Here is a 27,133-nt window from a genome sequence, read left to right as displayed (position 1 = left end):
CAAGATACACACAAAATGTTTCCATTTCCATAATTGCTGTTCTATGATTCCAGCCATCACATCTTCATCTTATAATTTCTTCTTGCACATTTGAGAGTTAAAAAGTCAAGACATCAAACATAAACAGGGCTTCTTCATAAAACTAGTGGACAGACCATACACAGTTTTGAGAGGGTTGAAAGCTGCGAGCTGCTGCTGGTGGTCAAATGCTACGTGACAGTAACAGGAGAAGTGTGAACACGTGAAAGTATAACTGTGCTCAGATCTGGTCTGGTTGTGTCAGCTTTGTGTAAAAGGGAAGGAAGCACAGACAAGTTTAACTCAGAAGAAGAAGAAGAAGTTGGAAGAAGCGTCCGGAGCAACATTTAGATGAAATGTAACTTCTGTATCTCCTCAGTCCTGCTGCCGTTTCAAGCTCTCTCTTGACGCAGCAGAGGAGAATCTCAGAGTGACAGCGCTGGATGTGAGGATGGGACAGACCTCACCCTGTGTGCTCGGGCTCTTCTGTGAGTATTGACACGGATCAAGGAAAAGGTTGTGGTGAAGTGAGAAGAAGGGACGACCACAGGTTTCCCTGGAAGTTTGAACAGAGCAGACTTGGTATCATCATGATTGTTTTGTAAGAAGGATCTTTGTTGTTTCTTTTTTTTTTTAGCAGTGATTTGCTACAACATTAATATTACCCAACTATAGCTGCCATTGATGAAACCCCAGTTGTTTGTTATGGTTATTGTACATTAATCACTTCTGTTTTTCTGATAATGTCCTTTAGTGCTGTGCACACTCCCCTACTATGGACACGCTGAAGGTAATTTCACAGTATTCATTACTTTTCTTTATCAGTGTTTTCACTTAAGATGAATATTCACCCACTGCTTTACTTTAAACATGTTCTATTTCTTTTTCTTCTCTTTTGTCATGAATTCATCTTTTCAATCTATGTATCCACACAGATCACAGTAGGCTGTGAGTAGAATAGCTGTTATTTTCTGCTACTTACTGTGTAGTGTTGTATGAATGTTTGTGTTGTGTTATAGATGCTGTGCTGACCCTTCAGCCCGACCAGTCCACTTTTTTTCCTGGAGAGTCTGTGACCTTCATATGTGACACGAAGGAAGGAGAAAAAACTCACTGGGAATACACACTCACCAAGGATAATTGGCCATTTGTTCCATATAATGTCTATAAACTCTACACATGACCACGTCTCTGGACAGGCTACAGTGGTGAATACCAGTGCCTTCTTCGCCACAAGCTCTCATATGATGTGAAAACCAGTAACATCGTCTCTTTGACTGTATCTGGTAAGTCGATGTTTTATCACCATGAGAAAGTTTACCATGAATATTAGCACTTATTGATGAGCCCTGTTCATATGATTGCCCCAATTGTGTTGATATAAACAGTATAAATCTAAATGTATTTGTAATCATGTACTTTAAACATTTTAGAAAACCCTGAAATTATTACAGATAGAATAAAACAAGGCAAAAGTAAGTAGAAGTAACACGACAGAGCTCTCCACATCAGGAGTCTTACGTGTTTATTTGTGTCCGTCACTACAAAATTATGGAGGTGTTTTCCTTTGGAAACCAAAATCAGGACAGATGTGGAAGTGGTCTAACAACAGTGGGTGTCATTTTATTTGTAATTTTGGCTCTATAAATAAAATGAAGCTGACTTGAAGGTTGCTGTAACATTGTGCTGAGAACATTTCATCTTATGTCATTTTGAAGCCATTCCCATTTGAATCATTCACAGCATTCACATGTTTCTTACAACAGGAGAAGCACCTAAGGCCACACTGCTATCAGGCCCAACAAACATACCAGTAGGAGGCCGTGTTACACTGACCTGCTCTGTGGCCGGCTCTGCTGGTTGGACATATCACTGGTCCAGACGAACTCCAGGCTCTGATGAAACTCTGCCTGTGAGAGATGGTGATGAAAACAGAGTGATGAGTATCTCACAAGGAGGCACTTACTGGTGCAGAGGAGGGAGAGGAAATCCAGTCTTCTACACTCATGCAAGTGATGAGGTCACAATTCAGATAACTTGTGAGTTTAATGGTTTTATTTGTAGTAAAGTAAAATGACATGAATTCCTCATTACTGCTTTAAAGCTCTGTCGTTTTCTTTGTTGATTTTATATTTCTGCTGTGAACAGTTTCCAATAAGGTCAGTGTGACTCTGCAGACCAGCTGGCCTCACATTTTCAGTGGTGAGACGATCACTGTCAGGTGTGAGATCCAGGGAGGCGGAGACGCTGAGTGGGAGTATGAATGGAGAACATCCTGGTCAACCACACATCGGACAAATGATGATTACTGGAGTACCAGAGCTTCTGAGTCCCACGGTGAGGGCTACATGTGTAGGGGTAGACACAGAAGGGACCCGTATTCTTCGACAGAGTGGAGTAAAGGCCTCAAAGTAACAATATCACGTAAGTCATATATTTGTTATGCTTTCATCTACATGAGGGACAAACGGTGGTAGTCACTGCAGCTTCTGGAAAAATATCACTCTGAAGATCTGCAGGGAAGAACAGAGACAGTGATTGTTATTGTAGAGAACTTGTGGTGTGTAATATAGAGATTTCCTCCTATAGATGAAATGAAACCACAGAGAATGACTGCTAAACCACCCCCATTAAGAAGTCCACAGTTCACTGATTTTGTCTAATAACACAACTTCCCCAGTGTAAAAACATCTTACCACACAACAAGATGAGTCATTATTAGCAAATACTGTAGCTCATGTGTAATGTCATGTCTTTTTACATTTTAAAGTTGTCTGCACTGCAATATTATACAAAAAATAATAATTCATTAAAAATTATACACAATCTTATTTATATATAATATAAACACCTAATTGCACCGCTGAGGATCATTGAAGTTTTATCCTACCTTGACCATGTAGAAATTCAAGGATGATTATGTCAAATCATTTCATTAAGGGAAACAATAATTTGCTTCTTTTATCTTGTTTGTCACTGCATACAACTGTAAACTGTATTATTCAAGGATGTGAGGATAATGAATTAAATATTAAATATAAGAAACTAAATACACAAAAATGTACACACAAATTTAACACTGTGTTTATAAAGTCTTTTTGAATTGTCTTCTAGATAATATGAGAAATTCGCTAAGATATAATTATTTGCAGTTTATTTGCAGTTCAAATTCATTTAGTACTCACTTTATTCTTTATTATTTGTTACTTATTTCTATCTTTAAACTCAATGGCAGCTCAACCAAAGGCTCAGTTGAGTGCTGACAAACGAACAATACCAGCAGGGGGCAGAGTGACACTGACCTGCTCTGTGGACCCATCATCTGGTTGGAAATACGACTGGTACAGAGACAATAAACTCTCTGAACCTCTGAACACACATGATGCTGATTTCCACACAACTGGACAAATCAGTGTCTCACAGGGAGGAGTCTACAGCTGCAGAGGAGGAAGAGGAGACCCAGTTTACTCCACAGAGAAGAGTCAGGAAGTTAGGATTGACACCATTGGTGAGTTTGGAAATAAACACACAATGTAGAATAAATCTATTGTATATTCATTATGCATCATAAAGATGGATGGAAAAACAGTATATTTTAATAACTGAACTTTTTGGTGTTTTTATGTTCTTATTATAAATTCTTGACCATGAACAGGCCCAAACAGGGCTGTTGTGACTCTGCAGCCCGACTGGACTGAGATCTACAGAGGAGAGAGGATCAGTGTCAGCTGTGAGATCCAGGGAGGAGACACTGAGTGGACGTATGAATGGGAAACTACCAGCTCATTGAAACCTTCAAATCAACATGAATACAGGATTAGTTCTGCTTCATCGTCCCACAGTGGAGAGTACAGGTGTAGGGGCAGGATGAAAAGTGCTCGACATAATACAACAGAGTGGAGTGCTGCAGTCAACCTGACAGTGTATGACAGTAAGTCAGATCATTATCATTTAAACTGAAGATGTTAACAAGTTCAAATGTTTTTGTTAGTATATAATCAGATTGTATCTTAATGTTTGTTCATATTATATATTTGTTGATAATGTTCTAAGAGAAAAATGATTCCATGTCCAGAGACCAGACGTCATCACATGTTTTGATCCTGAGAAAATGACTTTCCAACAGATAAACCCCGGCCTGTCCTCACTGTGTCTCCATCATGGCTGAGTCCTGGAGCCTCAGTGACTCTGAAGTGTGAGGTTGAACATCCATCTGCAGGATGGAGGTTCTCCTGGTATAAGGCTGTTCCTGATGTATCACACACCTCCTACAGCTATGAGCTGCTCCCTGGTAGCAGCAGTGGGACTGAACAGGATTCCCAATGCATCATGGAAATCCCCCAGCAGTCTAGCTCTCTAGCAGCGTAACTAAGGGATGGTTCAGGACATACCTGAGACAGCCCTAACTATAAGCTTTATCAAAGAGGACAGTTTTAAGCCTGATCTTAAAGGTAGAGAGGGGGTCTGCCTCCTGAACCCACACTGGGAGCTGGTTCCACATTTTCTGTTACAAACGTTGACTAGTGCACCTTTAATAGTCCACATCTGAATTCAGGTGAGAAAGGCCAGAGATGGAGCTCAGAAATGACTAAGTAATGGTGCAGGTCATGATACCTCCTGCTAACAAGCTAACAATAGCAGGATTTATTTTTATTAGTTATTTCTTTATTATTTATTCACAGTAAGATGTAGACCAACAGTGAGCTCTTCTTCTTCATCTTTATTGTGGTTGCAGCACACTGTATTTGAGTGAGTGATATTCTGTCATCCATCAATCTGTGTCTCCTGTGCTGCTCTTGCTGCTTCCTCGTTGTCCTGTCTACTTCCAGTATGTTGTTTTGTTACACACAGCACTGCCACCATGTGTCACAATACACAGTCTACAGTCACAATCAGCAGCAATGACCTCAGCTCCTTATTGAGTCACTGCTGGTCTCTGTAGCTTTTCTTCTGTCTTCATGCTGCAGTTTGAACTGTGAGTGCAGCTCAGAGACATTTGAAGATGTTTGTAAGATCAGACCTGCACCTGAATACAGCCATGTTACTTTTTCTTCAAGAAGAACAGGAAACAGCACAAAAGAAGAAAAGCTGTGATTTTAATGTCAGCAGCCAGAAATGTCTCCATATGTATGAAATAATGTAGTGGACCTTACTCCAGACTCCACCTCAAGCCAAACCACTTGTTTTATGTCATCAGTTGACAGCACACAGCTCTGCCTACAAAGGAATAATGTTGTTCAGGTTGAAAATCACCGACTGCAAACGACTTCACTTCTTCTTAGACTCCTGAGGCTTCTGAGGCGACTGTAGCAGCAGGCTACATGTGAAATGTCACAACCAGGCAAGGACTCTGGACGCAGGTGCAGGAAAGTTTCACAAAAAAAATCTTTATTTCTAAATCAAGCTCGAGCAAACAAAAAACACTCCTGAAAACTGGAGGGACAAAACTATGAGATCAATAAAAAAAAAAAAAAATCACTCAACGAGGAACTAGAAATAAAACCAAAAGGAACAAGGTACCGATTAGATTCGAGGCTGTGGAAGGCTAGATAGGTCGTATACAGACGTCGACATAAACGACACACTGGCAACAGACAAGGGGAGACGCAGACTCTTAAACACATGGTAACAGGGGACAGGTGGAAACAATCAAACAATCAAACCAAGACACACGAGGGAGGGCAAGTGACCTGAAATGAGAGGAGAGTTACTCTTTCAAAATAAAACAGGAAATGACAAGACAAGACATGGAGACAGGACAAAAAAACCCAACATGACCTCACCGCGGTGTAACATGAAACTGCAAATATCTTTCATCCATTTCACCAGTTTTCAGCCCACAGGCCCCATTAAACACTGGAAGGTGACAATGATTCAGTGAGGAAGGTTTTCATTGTTTGAGTCTCAGTCATCAGTGATCTTGTAGAAAATGTCAGCTCTGAAATGATGAATGTTATTGATGCTGTTTCCTCGACGAAGGCAAAGGTAAGAAAAAAGAACATGGAGAAATGTTAGTCTGCGAAGAAATTTTAAAAATAGATTTAAAAAGCTGAGCGCAGGTGATGGAAAACACATATCCAGATGTATTATGACATAAAGAGAGACTTTTGAACTTTCAAGTTTTAACTGATGAATGCAAGACAGTCCTTCTCTGACAGCAGGGGTGCACCCTGGACAGGACGCCAGCCTGTCACAGGACTGACATATAGACACAAACAACCATTCACACTCACATTCACAGCTACGAGCAATTTAGAGTCACCAATCAACCTAATGTGCACGTCTTTGGACTGTGGGAGTATCGGAGGGAACCCACACAGACACAGAAAGGCCCCAGGCCTGGAGTTCAAACCCAGAACCTTCTTGCTGTGAGGCAACAGCACTAACCACTGCACCACCGTGCCGCCCCTTCTCCAACATCACTGTCAAAAACAATAATAATGCATGTGCCTGTTGACAGGCTGACACACTCTCCTGTGTCAGCAGCCCATGAAACATGACATTAAAACAAAATCATTCTAGAGTCACCCAGACTGTTCATTCAGCTACAGGCTCATCTGCACCATCTCTTCACAGGAAACAATGACCAACAGTTTTATTTGGAGCTGCAGCACTGAAAATGAGGAAATAGTCTTTAGTTTAATGTGTTCTGTCAGTCAGATGACGTGTTTCACACATAGTGGGTTATACATATACCACACAGAGGCCAGAGGGAGTGTTCAAGATGAAGAACAGTGTGGGAACAAACTCAACTTTCTGGCTCTAACTGAACCTGTTGTCTTCTGATGATGTTTCAGACTGAGAGATAAATACTGAACGTGCACATCTTAACCTCACCACCAGTCACTGTATTAAAGAAATTGCTGTTATCTGTTGATGTGCATTACACTTGACTTAATTACTACCACTGTGCACATCCTGTATAGTATATGACACTTCTTCTCTTCTACTTACAAACACAATATGTGTGGTGTGAATGTGCTGCTGACTCTCATTCTTCCTATTATGCCAACACATCTTCATGTGTGAGGAAGAACTTGTCTGTCACCCCAGCTGATAAGACTTCATTCTTGTTAGGCTCTAGTTGTCAAGTCATTTAATACCAACAGGAGCGAAACAGATGCAGTGGTTTATTTTAGTGTTTGGTTTATTGGACAGTTTTTCCTCATTGTGCTGTCAGTTTCTGAAGATGTGCAACAACAAACTGTCTTTTTCATGTTGTGGCTGATGGGTGAATATTATCTCTGCAACTGTTATTGCTGCACAGTTGTAATTCAAAGCTTCATCATAAAATGAGCAGGTAGATCACACAGTTCCAGCAAATAAGAAACGTTTTGATCACGTTTTATATCAGTTACACTGTGGAGAGTATGAAGCACACACATACAGGACGTACTGCACATTCCTACACACTACAGTCACACATATACATACTCTAGATACACACAACATACACCTCATGGGCCAGACACAAACCTTTGCACAAAGACAGACGGATATACTATATTTAAGTATTGGCAGGAAGTGTAAACCTGTCAAAGTGCCCTGTGGTCAAAGACATATCTGAGTTTTGTGTGAAACGGAAGGAAGAACAAAGAGGCCGAACTCAGAGGGAGGAGTTGAGAAAAAACTCATATTATATTTGTATGGAACGTAACTTCTTCTTCGTCTTTTGCATCGATCTTCTCTCTTTGTCTTTGTGCTGTTGTTATTAATACGAAGTGGAATCATTTCCCAGCAGCAGAGCGACAGGGTCAGAGCTGGATGTGAAGATGGGGAACACTTTGCTCTGTGTACTGTCATTATTCTGTGAGTACATCAGTCATTTTCCAATTCTGTGACTTTCAGAGGCAGAGTCATGATTTTATCATCAAGGTAGTTTTGGAGGCAGATCTTGGATCAGAGTGGTGGACTAAATACACAAATCCACCAGTTATATATCATTTTATATATTTGAGTTTAAAGAGTTTTGTGTGTTTCCTGCCTCGTTAGCGATTTACAGAATATCATGTCAGAAATGTGTTGATAATCAGGAGCTGCCTCTGTTGAAACTCCAGCTGGTTGTTAAATGTTTATCATGATTTTGACTGTTTGTCAGATGGATCATGTCTGATGAGGTTTCAATCTTTATTTTAGTGCTGAACACACTCTTCTATGGAAAGACTGAAGGTAACCAGTTGTTTTTCTTTCCTGTTGTTTCTCACTTATAAAATATTGTCTTTCATATCTGTCTCCTACTTATTATCAACGATATCATGTTTAATCACATCCTCTTAGTGCTGATATATTATCATGTATGAAGCATTTTATTTTAATAATATAATGATATCATTAAACTAGACTAGATCAGTGTCTAACAGTGTGAAATTGCGTATTCTTCAGAGCAGTTGATGTTGGTGTTTGTGTTTTCTGTGTAGTGCTGTATGCATGTTGTGCTCTTCATGTATGGAGACCAAATGTTGTGCTGACCCTCAGGCCAGAGTCTGTTCCCTTCATACCAGGGACGTCACTAGGATTGAAAGACAGGGGGGGCTTAGCCCCCATGGTTGTAGGTGGGAATGTGTGCAGCAAATACTTTTCCTCACACCTCAATAGGCTTCATGAATGAATTTATGATTAGTTGCGGAGCATTTATCTTCCAAATGTGACTGAAGACAGTCGACCAATACATTGAATAGAAGGTAACATAATGATGTGGTGCGTTGCTTAATTAGTTTAGTCTCTGGTAGTTTAGTTCAAGGTCCAAGTGAAATTTGACACAGTACAAATGAAGTATGATTGAATCTTTCTTCTGCTTCACAACTCTGCCAACTGTTGATGGAAAGTTAACGTTGCTTAACAGAGAAGCGATGACATGCAGCTTCCCCCTGGGTCCCTCTGCCCGCCTGTCTGCCTAGTACAGCAGGGGAAACAACCACAAGGACCATTTTAATCAAATAATGACAACTTGTGTTATTATTTATTTCAACTCATAGTCTTGCTTCTTTACGTTAAGTGTATGCCTGCACTGTTTACTTTTTATTTTTAATCCAAATTATTATTATTGCTATAATTATTGTTGGGGGGGGGGGGGGGGGGTCAGCCCTAATGATGTCCATGCTTCATACAGCTGGGTTTAGTTTTCATGCGTTCATCTGGTGATTTTAATGGGGCAGGGCAGTGAGCCACCAGAGGGCACTGATGAGTCTCCACCACAGGTACAGTCAGTCCCAACAGTCCTGTGAGCAGCACAGATCATCTCACTGAACTTAGGTTATTAGCATGTGTGCTGACTGCCACAGTGTCTTCTTGGCATCACCTGCAGGAGAGAGTCAAGTTAGAAAGTGAAAAGTTCACAACAGAAATGCTCTTTTCAAAATAGTTGTTCAGCCTGGTTGGGATCTGGTGACAGCGACGGCCTTAACATGTGATTCACAATGTTTTCATTTGAATGAAACCATTCAATAATTATCAGTAGAAAAAGTGATAAACACCTTTGTTTTTCACTGGATTTAATGCGTTTAGTTGTTTTCTTACTGTGTGTTTTTGTCAACAGTTTCCAATCAGGTCACTGTGACTCTACAACCAAACTGGCCTCTGATATACAGAGGAGAGAAGATCACTGTCAGATGTGAGATCCAGGGAGGTGGAGGCACTGAGTGGACGTATGAATGGAGAACAACCAGCTCACACACACCTCCATCACACAGTGAATACAGGATCAGCAGAGCTGCTGAGTCTGACACAGGAGACTACAGGTGTAGGGGTAGAAGTGGTTATTCCTTCACAGGGTGGAGTGATGTCTTCAGACTGACTGTATCACGTAAGTTGGATTTTCATTTATTCTGAAAGTGTCATTTTAATGTTTTCATTGATTTGAATTAAACAGGAAACATTTTCCCTGTAACAATAATGACGTCTCTTATGAGCAGCTGAGTAACAAACTGTGGTTGTTTTTATAGTGAGAGCGAGTAAGTGAAGTGGAGCCATGATTCAGTGGACTGTTGAAGTGTAATGACTGACAGAGAGATGCTCAGGAAGAACAGAGAACTATGTGGTTTCTTCCATGAAGTGAAGAACAAATCACAGTGAATCTGAGCTGAGCTCAGCAACAGGAGCTCAGCAGCTGTATCACTTCTTCTTGTCTGGGAACCAGGCCACTGATCTCTGCACTAATGAAACATGAACAGTACCTAGTTAGTTAGTTAGATATGGTAACTGCTGTGTTTCCTAAATCAGTTATCAACCAATGAGAGTCATGTGCTGTTCGTCACTTTCATGTGATGGTAATAGATTTTTTATTCCAGTTATTTATTTGTTTCTTTTGGTCCAATCTGAACAGCTGATAAACCCAAGGCCACTGTGACACCATCCTCAACAACAACCATACCAGCAGGGGGCAGCGTGACACTGACCTGCTCTGTGGACGACTCTGATGACTGGAGATACGACTGGTTCAGACGTGTCCCACACGCTTCACTACCTGATCCAGTAAGAGCTGTTGAACCAGGCAGAGATCTGGTTGTCTCAGAGGGAGGTCTGTACCTCTGCAGAGGAAGGAGAGGAGACCCAGTGATCCTCACAGAGAAAAGTAATGAAGTCCTCATTCTGAAAACTGGTGAGTTTAGTCATTTAATATTCATTGTTGTGTTCAAATCTGTTGTCAGTAGTTTAAAAAAGAGTCATTTGGTGTCAAGAGGGAAACAGGAGAATTTTAATGGATAAATGAAAATAGAGCAGCAGCTCTTAATCCTGAGGATGGAAAAACACAACATGTCAGTCTCTCTGCATGTTGTGTTAACATGAAATTTCCTTGGTTCTTGAACACAACACAGCCCCATGATTGAGCTGAGTTTCCTCCAGCTGGTGTGTGTCTGTGTGTGTGTGTGTGTGTGTGTGTGTGTGTGTGTGTGTTTATAAAATGTTTTCAGTTTCTCTTTCATGAATCCATTTTGATAAACTTGAGAAAGTTTTGTTGTTCATGAAAGAGTTGTTTTCTGATCTGATCCTTTTGTTGGGTTGAATTTGTTTTAGAAACACTTTGCTTGATGTTTTTTCATGTTTTAGTTTTTCACCTGTTTGTGTTGTAGTTGTTGAATAATTTTTGTATTTTTATCGGTAGAAATCTTACTACAAACCTCTGTGTTTGATTTTATCCTATACTTAGTTGTTTAACTTTGTTGTTTTCTTACTGTGTGTTTTTATCAACAGTTTCCAATAAGGTCACTGTGACTCTACAACCAAACTGGCCTCTGATATACAGAGGAGAGAAGATCACTGTCAGATGTGAGATCCAGGGAGGTGGAGACACTGAGTGGACGTATGAATGGGCAACAACCAACTCAAAAAAACCTCCATCACACAGTGAATACAGGATCAGCAGTGTTACTGAGTCTGACACAGGAGACTACAGGTGTAGGGGTAGAAGTGGTTATTCCTTCACAGGGTGGAGTGAGATCATCAGACTGACTGTATCACGTGAGTTGGATTTTCTTTCATTCATTATGAAAATGTCATGTTTCTTCATGTTTACATTGATCTAAACAGGACAAGTTTAAACATTGATCATCTCATCACTGATCCAGTCCTCTCCAGTTGGATCAGTAATAAACTGTGTTTTCAGTGGAACACAGTCACTATCTTTCATTTGCTGGTAAAATCTAAATGACTAAGTGGATGTTCAGTGTGATCATTTGAATAAATTCTGGTAAAAGTTTTGTGTAATGTTAACAGTTCTTTACTTTTCAAGAACGTAATATAATTAAACAAAATCACTTTCCTGAAGAAAATCACATTGTAATTATTGATTTACTTTGTTTTTTGCTCTGATCTCAACAGGAAGTGAACCCACAGCCACTCTGACAGCAGACAGGACAGTGATACCAGCAGGGGGCAGAGTGACACTGATCTGCTCTGTGGACGGCTCTTATGGCTGGAAATACTCCTGGTTCAGACGAACCTCTGAGTTTTCTCAGGTTGTTTTAATAAAACATGGTGCATCAGACCACACAGTCAGCAGCTCAGAAGGAGGCATCTACACGTGCAGAGGAGGGAGAGGAGAACCAGAGCTCTTCACACAAGAAAGCAATAAAGTCACTGTTGAGGAAACTGGTGAGTTTAGTTATTTGTTGTGGAGTAAAACAACATTCACTCTTTAAATCTGTTCTTCTGTTCATCAGTAGTGTAACAAAGAGACGTTTTGATACCAACAGCAAAAAAGAACCAACACAATGATCATGTGTCAGTAGCTCCTACTGTTGTGATGAAGGTGAGAACAGAGCGTTAATCCCTCTTCATGTTGAGCTCAGATTCAAGACGAGACTGGAAGAAGCTTCCTGCCTCTCACTGTATTTATATCATCTAGAAGAGTTTGTCTGCTTGTTACTGTGTTTGTAAATGTTTTGTCATCCTTCAGTCCATCACTGCAAATATGAGTGTTAGCAAAGAAAAGCTAAGTCAGACAACTCATGGAGAAAACACACTGATTTGTGCAGTAGAATATCAATAAAAAGCCAGAAATAACTGTCCAAAGTAAACACTGAAACATCCAACTACAAACCTACTTAAACAGTCATTGAACATCTTCTCAGAAGCTGAAGTTGTTTCCATGACGTTGAGGAGTTTGATGTGTGTTGATGTTCAGTCTGACAAACAGTTTTGACCTGTGACACATCAGGTTATCTGATGCAGCTCAGCAAACAGATGGTATTTATTCTCTGTTGTTTTCTAACACCTCCACCTGCTCCTGATGACGCTTTTAAAGTCAAACAAAGAGGTGACAAAGGAGAAACTGTTCTCTTATATGTTCTAGATACAAAATCACTGCCATTCACCTTTATTCATCTTGAACTTACTTTACAGAGAACGATCAGACTGTTGTAGAAAATAAGTGAAGCCAAACAGCCTGTTGTGTTTGCTGTGTGTCAGTGTCAGTGTAAAGAGCACCAGTCTGATGGAGAACTGCTGTCACTGTCTGTATGCTGAGTTTCAGCTGCTGCTCTCAGGCTGTTGGATCTGACAGACTGAAAAACATGAAAACCAAGTCCTTTGAGCTCTTTAGAAAGTGCTGCTTTTAATGCACAGTTGTTGTTTTCTTGCTGATGATTTTGTTGCTTTAAGTTGTTTTCTTTGAAAAACACTGTTTGATATGTTTTCATCTGTAAAAATCAGCAAATATTATGAGATGTGAATTTATTTTTCTATCAACAGCCTAAGCGTGTATTTTTTATGTGAACAGTTTCCAATAAGGTCACTGTGACCCTGCAACCAAACTGGCCTCTGATATACAGAGGAGAGAAGATCAGTGTCAGATGTGAGATCCAGGGAGGTGGAGACACTGAGTGGACGTATGAATGGAGAACACCCAGCTCACACACACCTCCATCACACAGTGAATACAGGATCAGCAGTGTTACTCTGTCTCACAGTGGAAGCTACAGGTGTAGGGGTAGAAAAGACTTGTTTTCCTCAACAGAGTGGAGTGATGTCATCAGACTGACTTTATCACGTGAGTTGAACGTCTTTCATTCATACAAAAATGTTATGTTTTACAATCTTTAAAATCTGTTCCATCTAAGTACAACAACAAAAACACATCTGACCTCTCTCCAGCTACTCAGTAGAAAGTTGATTTTTTTTTTTAGTATAGTCACAAAAGACCTGGAAAAGAGCTTTTTTTCTGGAACATCAGAGTAACGTCTTATGTACTATACAGTTCCAACACATGGAAAATAAAATGTAGTAAAAATGCTGAATCTCAGCCTCCTCACCTATATTTGGTTGTTAAGGAGTCCACAGCTTCCTCTGACAAATATTACAACAGATATATCATCTAATATATTTATTTTCTTCATTAACCTCTAGAGGTTTCAGGTTTTGAAAACTTCATGGAAAGAGTTTGGTCTCATTAACACCTGCTACAATATGTCTTCATTTTGTTGGAGGCTGATCTGCTACATTCACAGTGTTTCAGTCATTTGGTGATTATTGACTTTTCCTCTCAGATTCCTCTCAAGGTTTTATCTGTGATCTGCAGCACAGACCACAGAGTTTAATAAAATGGTGGATGGAGGCTTGTGTTAGTTTGTGTCAGTTTCTGTTTCATATATTATGATGAAGAGTTGGAAAATTTTGAAATATTCATTTCCAACCCAGTTGTCCTGACTGGTTCAGAGTCACGTAACATGAAGGACAAGGAAAAGCTACAGTTTCCAGTCCTTTTTCTGTTGGGCACATTTTTTTTCAATCTCCATCTCCACAACTGTTTCTATATGAACCATAGGAAATACACACCATGAAAGTGAAGGTGACATGTCTGTGTCACCGGCTCGTTTTGTGATTTATTTTGATGCAAAATTTGCAGAATAAATGTGTGAATGTTCAAAGACTTTAATGTGGACAAAGGGCTGGATGTGAGTTGGGTTAAATTAGTTTCACAGAAAATCAGTCTGATCAGAGTTTATGAAACAAGGTAATAAAGTGAAAATATTTTTCTGGAACAAATCCTATTAAACCACTGACTGGTTTTGTTTTTCTCTGTAAACTGAACAGCAGATAAACCCCGGGCCTCACTGAGAGCAGACACCACAGTCATACCAGCAGGGGGCAGAGTGACACTGACCTGCTCTGTGGACCCATCATCTGGTTGGAAATACGACTGGTACAGAGACAATAAACTCTCTGAACCTCTGAACACACATGATGCTGATTTCCACACAACTGGACAAATCAGTGTCTCAGAGGGAGGAGTCTACAGCTGCAGAGGAGGAAGAGGAGACCCAGTTTACTACACAGAGAAGAGTCAGGAAGTTAGGATTGACACCATTGGTGAGTTTGGAAATAAACACACAATGTAGAATAAATCTATTGTATATTCATGATGCATCATTAAGATGGATGGAAAAACATTATATCTGATGTTAATTAAACCTTTTGGTGTTTTTATGTTCTTATTATAAATTCTTGACCATGAACAGGCCCAAACAGGGCTGTTGTGACTCTGCAGCCCGACTGGACTGAGATCTACAGAGGAGAGAGGATCAGTGTCAGCTGTGAGATCCAGGGAGGAGACACTGAGTGGACGTATGAATGGGAAACTACCAGCTCATTGAAACCTTCAAATCAACATGAATACAGGATTAGTTCTGCTTCATTGTCCCACAGTGGAGAGTACAGGTGTAGGGGCAGGATGAAAAGTGCTCGACATAATACAACAAAGTGGAGTGCTGCAGTCAACCTGACAGTGTATGACAGTAAGTCAGATCATTATCATTTAAACTGAAAATATAAACAAGTTAAAATGTTTTTGTTAGTATATCATCAGATTGTATCTTAATGTTTGTTCATATTATGTATTTGTTGATAATGTTCTGAGAGAAAAATGATTCCATGTCCAGAGACCAGACGTCATAACATGTTTTGATCCTGAGAAAATGACTTTCCAACAGATAAACCCCGGCCTGTCCTCACTGTGTCTCCATCATGGCTGAGTCCTGGAGCCTCAGTGACTCTGAAGTGTGAGGTTGAACATCCATCTGCAGGATGGAGGTTCTCCTGGTATAAGGCTGTTCCTGATGTATCACACACCTCCTACAGCTATGAGCTGCTCCCTGGTAGCAGCAATGGGACTGAACAGGATTCCTACATCGTCCATGGTCAGACACACACAGCAGGATATGTGTGTGAGGCTGGAAGAGGAGACCCAGTGTTTTACACTGAGATCAGTGAACCAAAGTTTGTCTGGTCTGGAGGTGAGTTTGTTGTTTCTTTGGTTTTTTTAAGCCAAGAAGCAAATGTTCAGTCATGACCTGAATTCATCCATGTTTTTGTCTGTGAGCAACTTTTCTTAAAAACAAATGTTGGTAAACAAACTGATTTTTACGTTCATGGTCCCCAGTGGAAGAAATGTATTGACTGTGAACTGGGTTGAGTATCCTTCTCTACTTGTTTCCTTCTGTCCTTCCGTTATCCTTCTTCAGTTAATCTGAAAGCATTAAAACCAACAAACAAACATGGAGATACAAGGTTTCCACCTCTCACTGAAGTGTAGCTCCACTCTTCTCAATGGGTACTTTTATTTTGGAAACTTCCTGTTTATAGACAGGACAGCTATAGCTGCAGTCTTCACTCAGTGGTGAGACAGGTGCACAGACCAGATAAACAAACAGCTGTGAAGCTGAGACGACTCAAACAAGACAAACAAGAGGAAAAGACTTTAGTACAGAGACAAGAAGCATCTTTTAATATGAGATAAACACCTCTGTGTGTTTGAAAGGTAAAAGTAGACAGTAGAAAAACATCCATCAGCAGTATAATTCATTTCTCTGCTGTGTCTCCATTTGCTCTGTTTGTTCCAAACTCTCATAGTTTCACCAAAACACTGCGTCTTGTTCCAGTGTTGGTGCTACTGATGTTTTTAATCCTCAACAAACCAAAGATCAACACAGGAACATTTACACTGAGATCTCTTTCATTTTAATATCTCTGTCTGGTTTGACTCTTTTCTATGTGTTGTTTTCCAGATGTTCATCCATCAGCGTCTCTCACAGTGAGTCCTGACAGAGTGCAGCACTTCATCTCTGAGGATATCTCACTGAGCTGTGAGGGAAACTCTACTGAGTGGAGAGTGAGGAGGTTTCCTGAGGGCGGCTCCCTGTCCTGTTCTGACTGGAGGAGAATGACTGGATCCAGATGTGACATGTTCTCATCACAGCGTAGTGATGCAGTGTACTGGTGTGAGTCTGGATCAGGAGAGTTCAGCAACACAGTCAACATCACTCTACATGGTACGTTTTATTACATTTTCTTTGTGTTTCATTTTTTCTGGTATTTGAAGTATTTTCAACGTCTCATGTGATTTAATTCATCATATCTTAGAACTGAGTTGTTAACATATACAGAGACTTTCTGAGAGTTTGATCCATGACTCTGCTACATGGTCTGTTCAGTAACTGTCTGTGACCAAACAGACAAAATAACTTCCTCTATGTTCTGTAGATTTAACATCAATAGTTTCATATTTAAATAAAATGAAATGTCAGTGTCAGTGTATCTGTAAATTGTTTTTCTCTTGATTATCACATTAAAAAATGCCATCAAATAACATCACAAGTCCTCTGCAAAGTAATAAAATGAAGTTGGGTGCTGGTCAAATGAGGCAGTAATGAAGCATCAGAAATAAAAAATCTCTCCTCTTCCCCTTGTAAAAGTTGGGATTTAATACAGTTTGACTCTTTTTACAGATGCAGTTATTTTCGTGATAAGTACAAAAAATCTAGTTTATTGATGGTCAATGAACTTTATATTGACTTCTCACCTGTGGCAGCAACTAAACATCACATCATCATCATCACAGTCTCAGCTTTTCTCTTTTTCTGTTTCCAAAGAGGAAACAGTCACATGTTGCCCCGAATCATGACGAGGGTTTGGTTTAGTGTCGTTGTTGTATGTTCACAGGGGAGATGAAGAAAACAAGTACTGTGTAATTTATAGATCAATGTAAAAAGCTGTTGTTTATTTGGCAACAGTGATCTGTGAGACACATCCAGCAGGTTGTAAGAGAACGAGATCAAATGTCAGGTCTTATGATGATCCTGTAAAATAAATCAGAACTGCATCAGAATAAAAACAGATGTGTAATCTATTCTCATCATTACATGTCAGCTGGTTGTAAAGGTCTGCAGCAGCTGATCTCTGACTGCAGCTTCACATTCTGACTGTTTTACAGATGATTATCATGATGGTGTTATCCTGGTGAGCCCCGTCCGTCCTGTGACTGAGGGAGAGTCTGTTACTCTTGGCTGCAGATTCAGGACAGAAAAAAATCTTTCCAGTGTGTTTTTCTACCATAATGACAAACTGATCCAAAGTGATACCAGGACGGAGCTGAATATCTCTGCAGTGTCAAAGTCAGATGAAGGTTTCTACAAGTGTCAGTCCTCAGGAGAAGTGTCACCACAGAGTTGGATGTCAGTTAAAGGTGAGTGGGATTCAAATATTTTAGGCTTTTTTGTTTTTGTGAACTGTGTTGATAGTGTATATTTATGTGTATGTTCTGTATATGTTGGATGTTTTTGTATTTTTTCAATTTTCTGACTAGTTTAACACTTTAATAATGTTACAGTAGCTGTGTCGAGACATGAAAGCTCTTCATTTCCTGTGTGGCTGATCGTTGGGCTGGTTTGTGGAATCGTACTTTACTTACTCTTTAATGATTCACATACACAGATGCGACAAAATCATCTAAAATGAAATGTGTTTTGATCACATGCACGAAAGTTCAGAGTATTTTACACTGATTCTACCTGAACTGAAGCTAAACTACGAGACAGACAGAATCCACAAATATCATTGTTCTTCTGTTCTATTGTAATAATACAAACATGATGACACCATTATGGGTCTGTGTGATGAAAATATCTTGTAGATGTGGTTGTGACTTATCCACACATCCAAAAAAAAAAAATTAACAAATAAAAATACAGGATTAAGTAAGTTATCATATTTTTTCAGTGTAATGGAAGTAAAATGATTAATCTGACCTTTGCTTGCTTTGTTGCTGTAGGTGATATTAGTCTTGATGCTGAAGATGCAGAAAACGGTACAGTTTGCACCTTTTGATTAACATGGAGCACTTACAAATGCAACAGCAGGATGATTTCAGGGACTGGTTACAAGTGTTTGATATGAAACCCTCTAACTCAAAAATATGTTTATCTCACCTGCAGGTGAACCTCAGGATGTGACATATTCTTCTATTGAACTGAAAAACATTGGAAAGAAGCGTTAGTACTCCAAATATTTGTAATGTGAAAGATAAAAAAAGTTTTTGACCTGCAGTGCCTAAAAACATCTTTTTTTTTCCTCTTTTATAAATTTATTTTAACAGACAAACATCGTGAACCAGCAGAGACCTCTGCTTACTCTGACATAAAGAAAAGACCTGCAGGTACAGTCATGCTCATAGTTTGTATTGTTTCATATACAGTAGGTGATTGTTGTTGTATGTTGTGTGTCATTAGTTTCCAGTATCTTTCCATCTCACAGATATGACATAAAACTGATAAGTTTTTCTCTTATATTTTTACTCTCTGGTCATGGTGCTGCAGATTATGAAATACTGTAGCTTGTTTGTGGAAATTCCTCCTCCACCTTCTCCTTTTTGTCTTCCAAACATGAGGTGGTGCAATCAGAGATAATTAAAATGTATCTTTCACAATCTTTTCCCAAACAATCCATCCATTCATCCATCAGCTGTGTATTATAGAGATGTGGCTTCTGTTTCAGACAATCGTCCCTTGTATGCCCAGGTGAACATCAACACCAAAGAAAAAGCCAAGAAGAAGAAAGGTAAGTTAAGTGCAGTATTGTCTTGGACACAGTGAAATGCTATTTGTTCAGTATTTGTAAGGTAGGTGCTGTTTGTAATTACTGTATTTTTTAGTCATGTAAGCTTATTTGACATTTTGTATGTATGCTGAACAGCAGTTTACTTACATTTACATTATATCAGTAAAGTCTGTAAAAGCTTTAATACTCTGTAATGTAGCTAGTTTGAGCACTAGGGGCAGAATACTGTCATTTTACTCAGTGGACACATTAACCCTGACAATCCACCTCAGTTCAGTGCCTGTATCTTTGGCAACTGTCTTGATTTAATCATCTCTCCATTTATAGGAAAATCAGCTCCTGCAGCAACTGATGACTCAGTTTATTCTGAAGTGAAAAACCCAGGAACAGCTTTTGGTAAAAATGCTGCCAAGTCATTTGAATATTGTGTTGATTGATAAGTTATAACTCAGCTTTACATCTTGTCTTTTTTCTTCTTGCTGTTTTCTTCCAGGTCTGTGAAGAGAGCTGTATCAACAAAACTGATTCATGGTTGACAGCATTTTCTGAAACCATTGTGGGCACCTCTGCTTTCCAAAGATCAGACATGCTCTCGATTTTGTACCGTTACTTTGTTGATCGATGATGTAAAAGAATGGATTTAATGTTCAGTTTTAGCCCAAAGCACAAGACTACTGAGGTGTAGCCACATTTCACATTTATGCATGATGTTGTTTTACAGTTATTTTGTCATTTATTTGTAAAACTTTAGTAGGATACTTTGAATACAGGCTGTTACAAAGAGAGCAACAATTAACAGTTTGATGCATTATGTTCCAGCTCCAGTACCCAGGTTATTGTGCAGCTTTACAGTTATTTTTATGGTGCTAGATGGTAGATGTTAGATTTCAGCAGCAAACAAACATAAGTAGATGAAATCTTTGGCTTGTGTTGTCATTAGTGTAGTTGTCAAATGATCTTGATAAAACAACGGGAAAACAACATGAGATGGTTTCTTTTACAGTTTTCCCCATTTGTTGTACCACCATGAAGCAAAAACAAAGGAATCTCAAATTTCATATGATGGTGCCATGCTTGTAAAATGTAGCTGTGAAAACAGTCAAGATGTATTTTGATCTTTTATCTAAAGGATATGATGCTTTATCGCTCATTTACATCTGGGTTTTTTAGCTTTTTTTTCAGACCAATAAAGACACGGACACATCTTGCTGCCAAAGAAGAAGCAGTGACAAAGTTTTAAACAACAATACATTCACGTGTACTCAGTTTTTGCAGTATTTAAGCAGCTGCTATGTGTATCATTGCTGTCCAGACATCAGAGATGCAGTGTTCTGTATGTTTGACATCATCTGAGTGTGATCCAGCTGTTGTCAATAAAATAACACCAAGATGACTGAATAGTTTTCTCAGTATTTTTTCTGAAATGTTGTTACAATTTGCAATATGTGACATGAAATGAAGAAAGGAAAAGCAGCAAGGTGGTCCCACCCTCTTTAAGTATCAAGTAATAATACATTTTACTTCTCCTGCGGGGTTTATTTCATCAGTCGCTCTGAAAAGCTAAAACAGGTTCCTGTGGTGGTTTTTAGGTGTATTTCAAATGAAATATATATCGACCACAGCACTGGACAGTGCAGTTTGAACACATCATCTGGACAGTTCATGAACAATTCTTATGATGTTATTTAACTTCAGCTCTTCTCACACTCGCTGCTGTGCATGAGACTATTTCTGTTTCTCTCACACATTCACTTCCTGAAGGTGAAGTTGTGACCACAGTTGTGACCAGAACTTCACCGTAAAGTGGAGAGAGTCTGTGGTGGAGTAACTGAAAATGTAACTTTATGATTTCAGCTAAAGAATGAAGTTATTTTCAGGTAAAGGTTTCACTGTTGGCTGAGGACTGTGGATTACCAACACTTGCTGTACTGCATTGATAATCTCTTCCTTTAAACCTGTGTGCTGCAGATAGGGAGGACATTTATAAATTCAAGAAGAACATGTTCATTTTATACATTTTCTAATTTTACAGTAGCATTACAAATACTTTGCGAGGCCACAGCAGTGTACAGTACGACAGGAAGGAAATGGAAATGCCTGTCTCCATCCAGTTAAAATTTGATTCATCAAAAGCGTATTACTGTACAAGATACACACAAAATGTTTCCATTTCCATAATTGCTGTTCTATGATTCCAGCCATCACATCTTCATCTTATCATTTCTTCTTGCACATTTGAGAGTTAAAAAGACAAGACATCAAACATAAACAGGGCTTCTTCATAAAACTAGTGGACAGACCATACACAGTTTTGAGAGGGTTGAAAGCTGCGAGCTGCTGCTGGTGGTCAAATGTGAGGTGACAGTAACAGGAGAAGTGTGAACACGTGAAAGTATAACTGTGCTCAGATCTGGTCTGGTTGTGTCAGCTTTGTGTAAAAGGGAAGGAAGCACAGACAAGTTTAACTCAGAAGAAGAAGAAGAAGTTGGAAGAAGCGTCCGGAGCAACATTTAGATGAAATGTAACTTCTGTATCTCCTCAGTCCTGCTGCCGTTTCAAGCTCTCTCTTGACGCAGCAGAGGAGAATCTCAGAGTGACAGCGCTGGATGTGAGGATGGGACAGACCTCACCCTGTGTGCTCGGGCTCCTCTGTGAGTATTGACACGGATCAAGGAAAAGGTTGTGGTGAAGTGAGAAGAAGGGACGACCACAGGTTTCCCTGGAAGTTTGAACAGAGCAGACTTGGTATCATCATGATTGTTTTGTAAGAAGGATCTTTGTTGTTTCTTTTTTTTTAGCAGTGATTTGCTACAACATTAATATTACCCAACTATAGCTTCCATTGATGAAACCCCAGTTGTTTGTTATGGTTATTGTACATTAATCACTTCTGTTTTTCTGATAATGTCCTTTAGTGCAGTGGACACTCCCCTACTATGGACACGCTGAAGGTAATTTCTGTAACATAGCTACACTAACTCTTTAGTTTGTTTTTATTTTGGTTCCATGTCACTAACTCTCCTGTCATTTCAGACCCTGCCTTCCGTCCCGGCCTTACAATCTACTCATTTCCCTCACCTGGTTTTCCCCGCCCATCTCCTCCTCACCTGCAGTCCATTTGCTCATTAGTCCCTCTGTGTATATATACCAGTCCATTTTCATTTGTCCCCTGCCAGATTGTCTTGTGTTCTTTGTTGCCAAGCTTTCCAGCGTTTTCTTAGTACTGCCTTCCTGTTCTGACCCAGTTTTGCCTGTTTTCTCGGATTACGATTACCTGCCTGCTCCCTGTCGGATTTGTTTGCCTAAATCTGATCTCCTGGTTTTGACTTTGCCTGTTTTCTGGTACTAGTAAAGTGATCATCCCCTGCTACTCGTCTGTCTCTTTGTCGTGCTTCTGGGTTCTCCTTTGTCGGCTCCATTGACTGTGACAATTTCACAGTATTCATTACTTTTCTTTATCAGTGTTTTCACTTAAGATGAATATTCACCCACTGCTTTACTTTAAACGTGTTCTATTTCTTTTTCTTCTCTTTTGTCATGAATTCATCTTTTCAATCTATGTATCCACTCAGATCACAGTAGACTGTGAGTAGAATAGCTGCTATTTTCTGCTACTTACTGTGTAGTGTTGTATGAATGTTTGTGTTGTGTTATAGATGCTGTGCTGACCCTTCAGCCCGACCAGTCCACTTTTTTTCCTGGAGAATCTGTGACCTTCATATGTGACACGAAGGAAGGAGAAGAAACTCACTGGGAATACGCACTCACCAAGGATAAATGGCCATTTGTTCCATATAATGTCTATAAACTCTACACATTACCACGTCTCTCGACAGGCTACAGTGGTGAATACCAGTGCCTTCTTCGCCACAAGCTCTCATATGATGTGAAAACCAGTAACATCGTCTCTTTGACTGTATCTGGTAAGTCGACGTTTTATCACCATGAGAAAGTTTACCATGAATATTAGCACTTATTTATGAGCCCTGTTCATATGATTGCCCCAATTGTGTTGATATAAACAGTATAAATCTAAATGTATTTGTAATCATGTACTTTAAACATTTTAGAAAACCCTGAAATTATTACAGATAGAATAAAACAAGGCTAAAGTAAGTAGAAGTAACACGACAGAGCTCTCCACATCAGGAGTCTTACGTGTTTATTTGTGTCCGTCACTACAAAATTATGGAGGTGTTTTCCTTTGGAAACCAAAATCAGGACAGATGTGGAAGTGGTCTAACAACAGTGGGTGTCATTTTATTTGTAATTTTGGCTCTATAAATAAAATGAAGCTGACTTGAAGGTTGCTGTAACATTGTGCTGAGAACATTTCATCTTATGTCATTTTGAAGCCATTCCCATTTGAATCATTCACATGTTTCTTACAACAGGAGAAGCACCTAAGGCCACACTGCTATCAGGCCCAACAAACATACCAGTAGGAGGCCGTGTTACACTGACCTGCTCTGTGGCCGGCTCTGCTGGTTGGACATATCACTGGTCCAGACGAACTCCAGGCTCTGATGAGACTCTGCCTGTGAGAGATGGTGATGAAAACAGAGTGATGAGTATCTCACAAGGAGGCACTTACTGGTGCAGAGGAGGGAGAGGAAATCCAGTCTTCTACACTCATGCAAGTGATGGGGTCACAATTCAGATAACTTGTGAGTTTAATGGTTTTATTTGTAGTAAAGTAAAATGACATGAATTCCTCATTACTGCTTTAAAGCTCTGTCGTTTCCTTTGTTGATTTTATATTTCTGCTGTGAACAGTTTCCAATAAGGTCAGTGTGACTCTGCAGACCAGCTGGCCTCACATTTTCAGTGGTGAGACGATCACTGTCAGGTGTGAGATCCAGGGAGGCGGAGACGCTGAGTGGGAGTATGAATGGAGAACATCCTGGTCAACCACACATCGGACAAATGATGATAACTGGAGTACCAGTGCTTCTGAGTCCCACGGTGAGGGCTACATGTGTAGGGGTAGACACAGAAGGGACCCGTATTCTTCGACAGAGTGGAGTAAAGGCCTCAAAGTAACAGTATCACGTAAGTCATATATTTGTTATGCTTTCATCTACATGAGGGACAAACGGTGGTAGTCACTGCAGCCTCTGGAAAAATATCACTCTGAAGATCTGCAGGGAAGAACAGAGACAGTGATTTTTATTGTAGAGAACTTGTGGTGTGTAATATAGAGATTTCCTCCTATAGATGAGATGAAACCACAGAGAATGACTGCTAAACCACCCCCATTAAGAAGTCCACAGTTCACTGATTTTGTCTAATAACACAACTTCCCCAGTGTAAAAACATCTTACCACGCAACAAGATGAGTCATTATTAGCAAATACTGTAGCTCATGTGTAATGTCATGTCTTTTTACATTTTAAAGTTGTCTGCACTGCAATATTATACAAAAAATAATAATTCATTCAAAATTATACGCAATCTTATTTATATATAATATATACACCTAATTGCACCGCTGAGGATCATTGAAGTTTTATCCTACCTTGACCATGTAGAAATTCAAGGATGATTATGTCAAATCATTTTATTAAGGGAAACAATAATTTGCTTCTTTTATCTTGTTTGTCAGTGCATACAACTGTAAACTGTATTATTTAAGGATGTGAGGATAATGAATTAAATATTAAATATAAGAAACTAAATACACAAAAATGTACACACAAATTTAGCACTGTGTTTATAAAGTCTTTTTGAATTGTCTTCTAGATAATATGAGAAATTTGCCATGATATAATTGTTTGCAGTTTATTTGCAGTTCAAATTCATTTAGTACTCACTTTATTCTTTATTATTTGTTACTTATTTCTATCTTTAAACTCAGTGGCAGCTAAACCAAAGGCTCAGTTGAGTGCTGACAAACGAACAATACCAGCAGGGGGCAGAGTGACACTGACCTGCTCTGTGGACCCATCATCTGGTTGGAAATACGACTGGTACAGAGACAATAAACTCTCTGAACCTCTGAACACACATGATGCTGATTTCCACACAACTGGACAAATCAGTGTCTCACAGGGAGGAGTCTACAGCTGCAGAGGAGGAAGAGGAGACCCAGTTTACTACACAGAGAAGAGTCAGGAAGTTAGGATTGACACCATTGGTGAGTTTGGAAATAAACACACAATGTAGAATAAATCTATTGTATATTCATTATGCATCACTAAGATGGATGGAAAAACAGTATATCTGATGCTAATTGAACTTATTATAAATTCTTGACCATGAACAGTCCCAAACAGGGCTGTTGTGACTCTGCAGCCCGACTGGACTGAGATCTACAGAGGAGAGAGGATCAGTGTCAGCTGTGAGATCCAGGGAGGAGACACTGAGTGGACGTATGAATGGGAAACTACCAGCTCATTGAAACCTTCAAATCAACATGAATACAGGATTAGTTCTGCTTCATCGTCCCACAGTGGAGAGTACAGGTGTAGGGGCAGGATGAAAAGAGCTCGACATAATACAACAGAGTGGAGTGCTGCAGTCAACCTGACAGTGTATGACAGTAAGTCAGATCATTATCATTTAAAATGAAAATATTAACAAGTTCAAATGTTTTTGTTAGTTTATAATCAGATTATATCTTAATGTTTGTTCATATTATGTATTTGTTGATAATGTTCTGAGAGAAAAATGATTCCATGTCCAGAGACCAGACGTCATAACATGTTTTGATCCTGAGAAAATGACTTTCCAACAGATAAACCCCGGCCTGTCCTCACTGTGTCTCCATCATGGCTGAGTCCTGGAGCCTCAGTGACTCTGAAGTGTGAGGTTGAACATCCATCTGCAGGATGGAGGTTCTCCTGGTATAAGGCTGTTCCTGATGTATCACACACCTCCTACAGATATGAGCTGCTCCCTGGTAGCAGCAGTGGGACTGAACAGGATTTCCAATGCATCATGGGAATCCCCCAGCAGTCTAGCTCTCTAGCAGCGTAACTAAGGGATGGTTCAGGACATACCTGAGACAGCCCTAACTATAAGCTTTATCAAAGAGGACAGTTTTAAGCCTGATCTTAAAGGTAGAGAGGGGGTCTGCCTCCTGAACCCACACTGGGAGCTGGTTCCACAGTTTCTGTTACAAATGTTGACTAGTGCACCTTTAATAGTCCACATCTGAATTCAGGTGAGAAAGGCCAGAGATGGAGCTCAGAAATGACTAAGTAATGGTGCAGGTCATGATATCTCCTGCTAACAAGCTAACAATAGCAGGATTTATTTTTATTAGTTATTTCTTTATTATTTATTCACAGTAAGATGTAGACCAACAGTGAGTTCTTCTTCATCATCTTTATTGCGGTTGCAGCACACTGTATTTGAGTGAGTGATATTCTGTCATCCATCAGTCTGTGTCTCTTGTGCTGCTCTTGCTGCTTCCTCGTTGTCCTGTCTACTTCCAGTATGTTGTTTTGTTACACACAGCACTGCCACCATGTGTCACAATACACAGTCTACAGTCACAATCAGCAGCAATGACCTCAGCTCCTTATTGAGTCACTGCTGGTCTCTGTAGCTTTTCTTCTGTCTTCATGCTGCAGTTTGAACTGTGAGTGCAGCTCAAAGACATTTGAAGACGTTTGTAAGATCAGACCTGCACCTGAATACAGCCATGTTACTTTTTCTTCAAGAAGAGCAGGAAACAGCACAAAAGAAGAAAAGCTGTGATTTTAATGTCAGCAGCCAGAAATGTCTCCATGTGTATGAAATAATGTAGTGGACCTTACTCCAGACTCTACCTCAAGCCAAACCA

The 27,133-nt window shown here is 39.7% G+C and overlaps 1 protein-coding gene across 1 annotated transcript in view; it reads left to right on the top strand.

Annotated features, from left to right (window-relative positions):
* LOC139606626 (basement membrane-specific heparan sulfate proteoglycan core protein-like) overlaps window positions 1-27,133 on the top strand; it is a 372,062-nt gene that overhangs the window by 235,758 nt on the left and 109,171 nt on the right. The window contains exons 14-17 of the mRNA XM_071458887.1: window positions 1,785-2,057; window positions 2,167-2,442; window positions 23,739-24,011; window positions 24,121-24,396. Coding sequence (XP_071314988.1) covers window positions 1,785-2,057; window positions 2,167-2,442; window positions 23,739-24,011; window positions 24,121-24,396 — 1,098 coding nt within the window. The remainder of the gene's footprint in view (window positions 1-1,784; window positions 2,058-2,166; window positions 2,443-23,738; window positions 24,012-24,120; window positions 24,397-27,133) is intronic.

The sequence above is a fragment of the Trachinotus anak genome, unplaced genomic scaffold (assembly GCF_046630095.1).
Source record: "Trachinotus anak isolate AG129_WGS33_773 ecotype Australia unplaced genomic scaffold, CSIRO_AGI_Tana_v1 ptg000023l, whole genome shotgun sequence".
Lineage (NCBI taxonomy): Eukaryota > Metazoa > Chordata > Actinopteri > Carangiformes > Carangidae > Trachinotus > Trachinotus anak.
The sequence above is the reverse complement of the archived record's forward strand: the minus strand, read 5'-3'. Positions and strand labels throughout refer to the sequence as shown.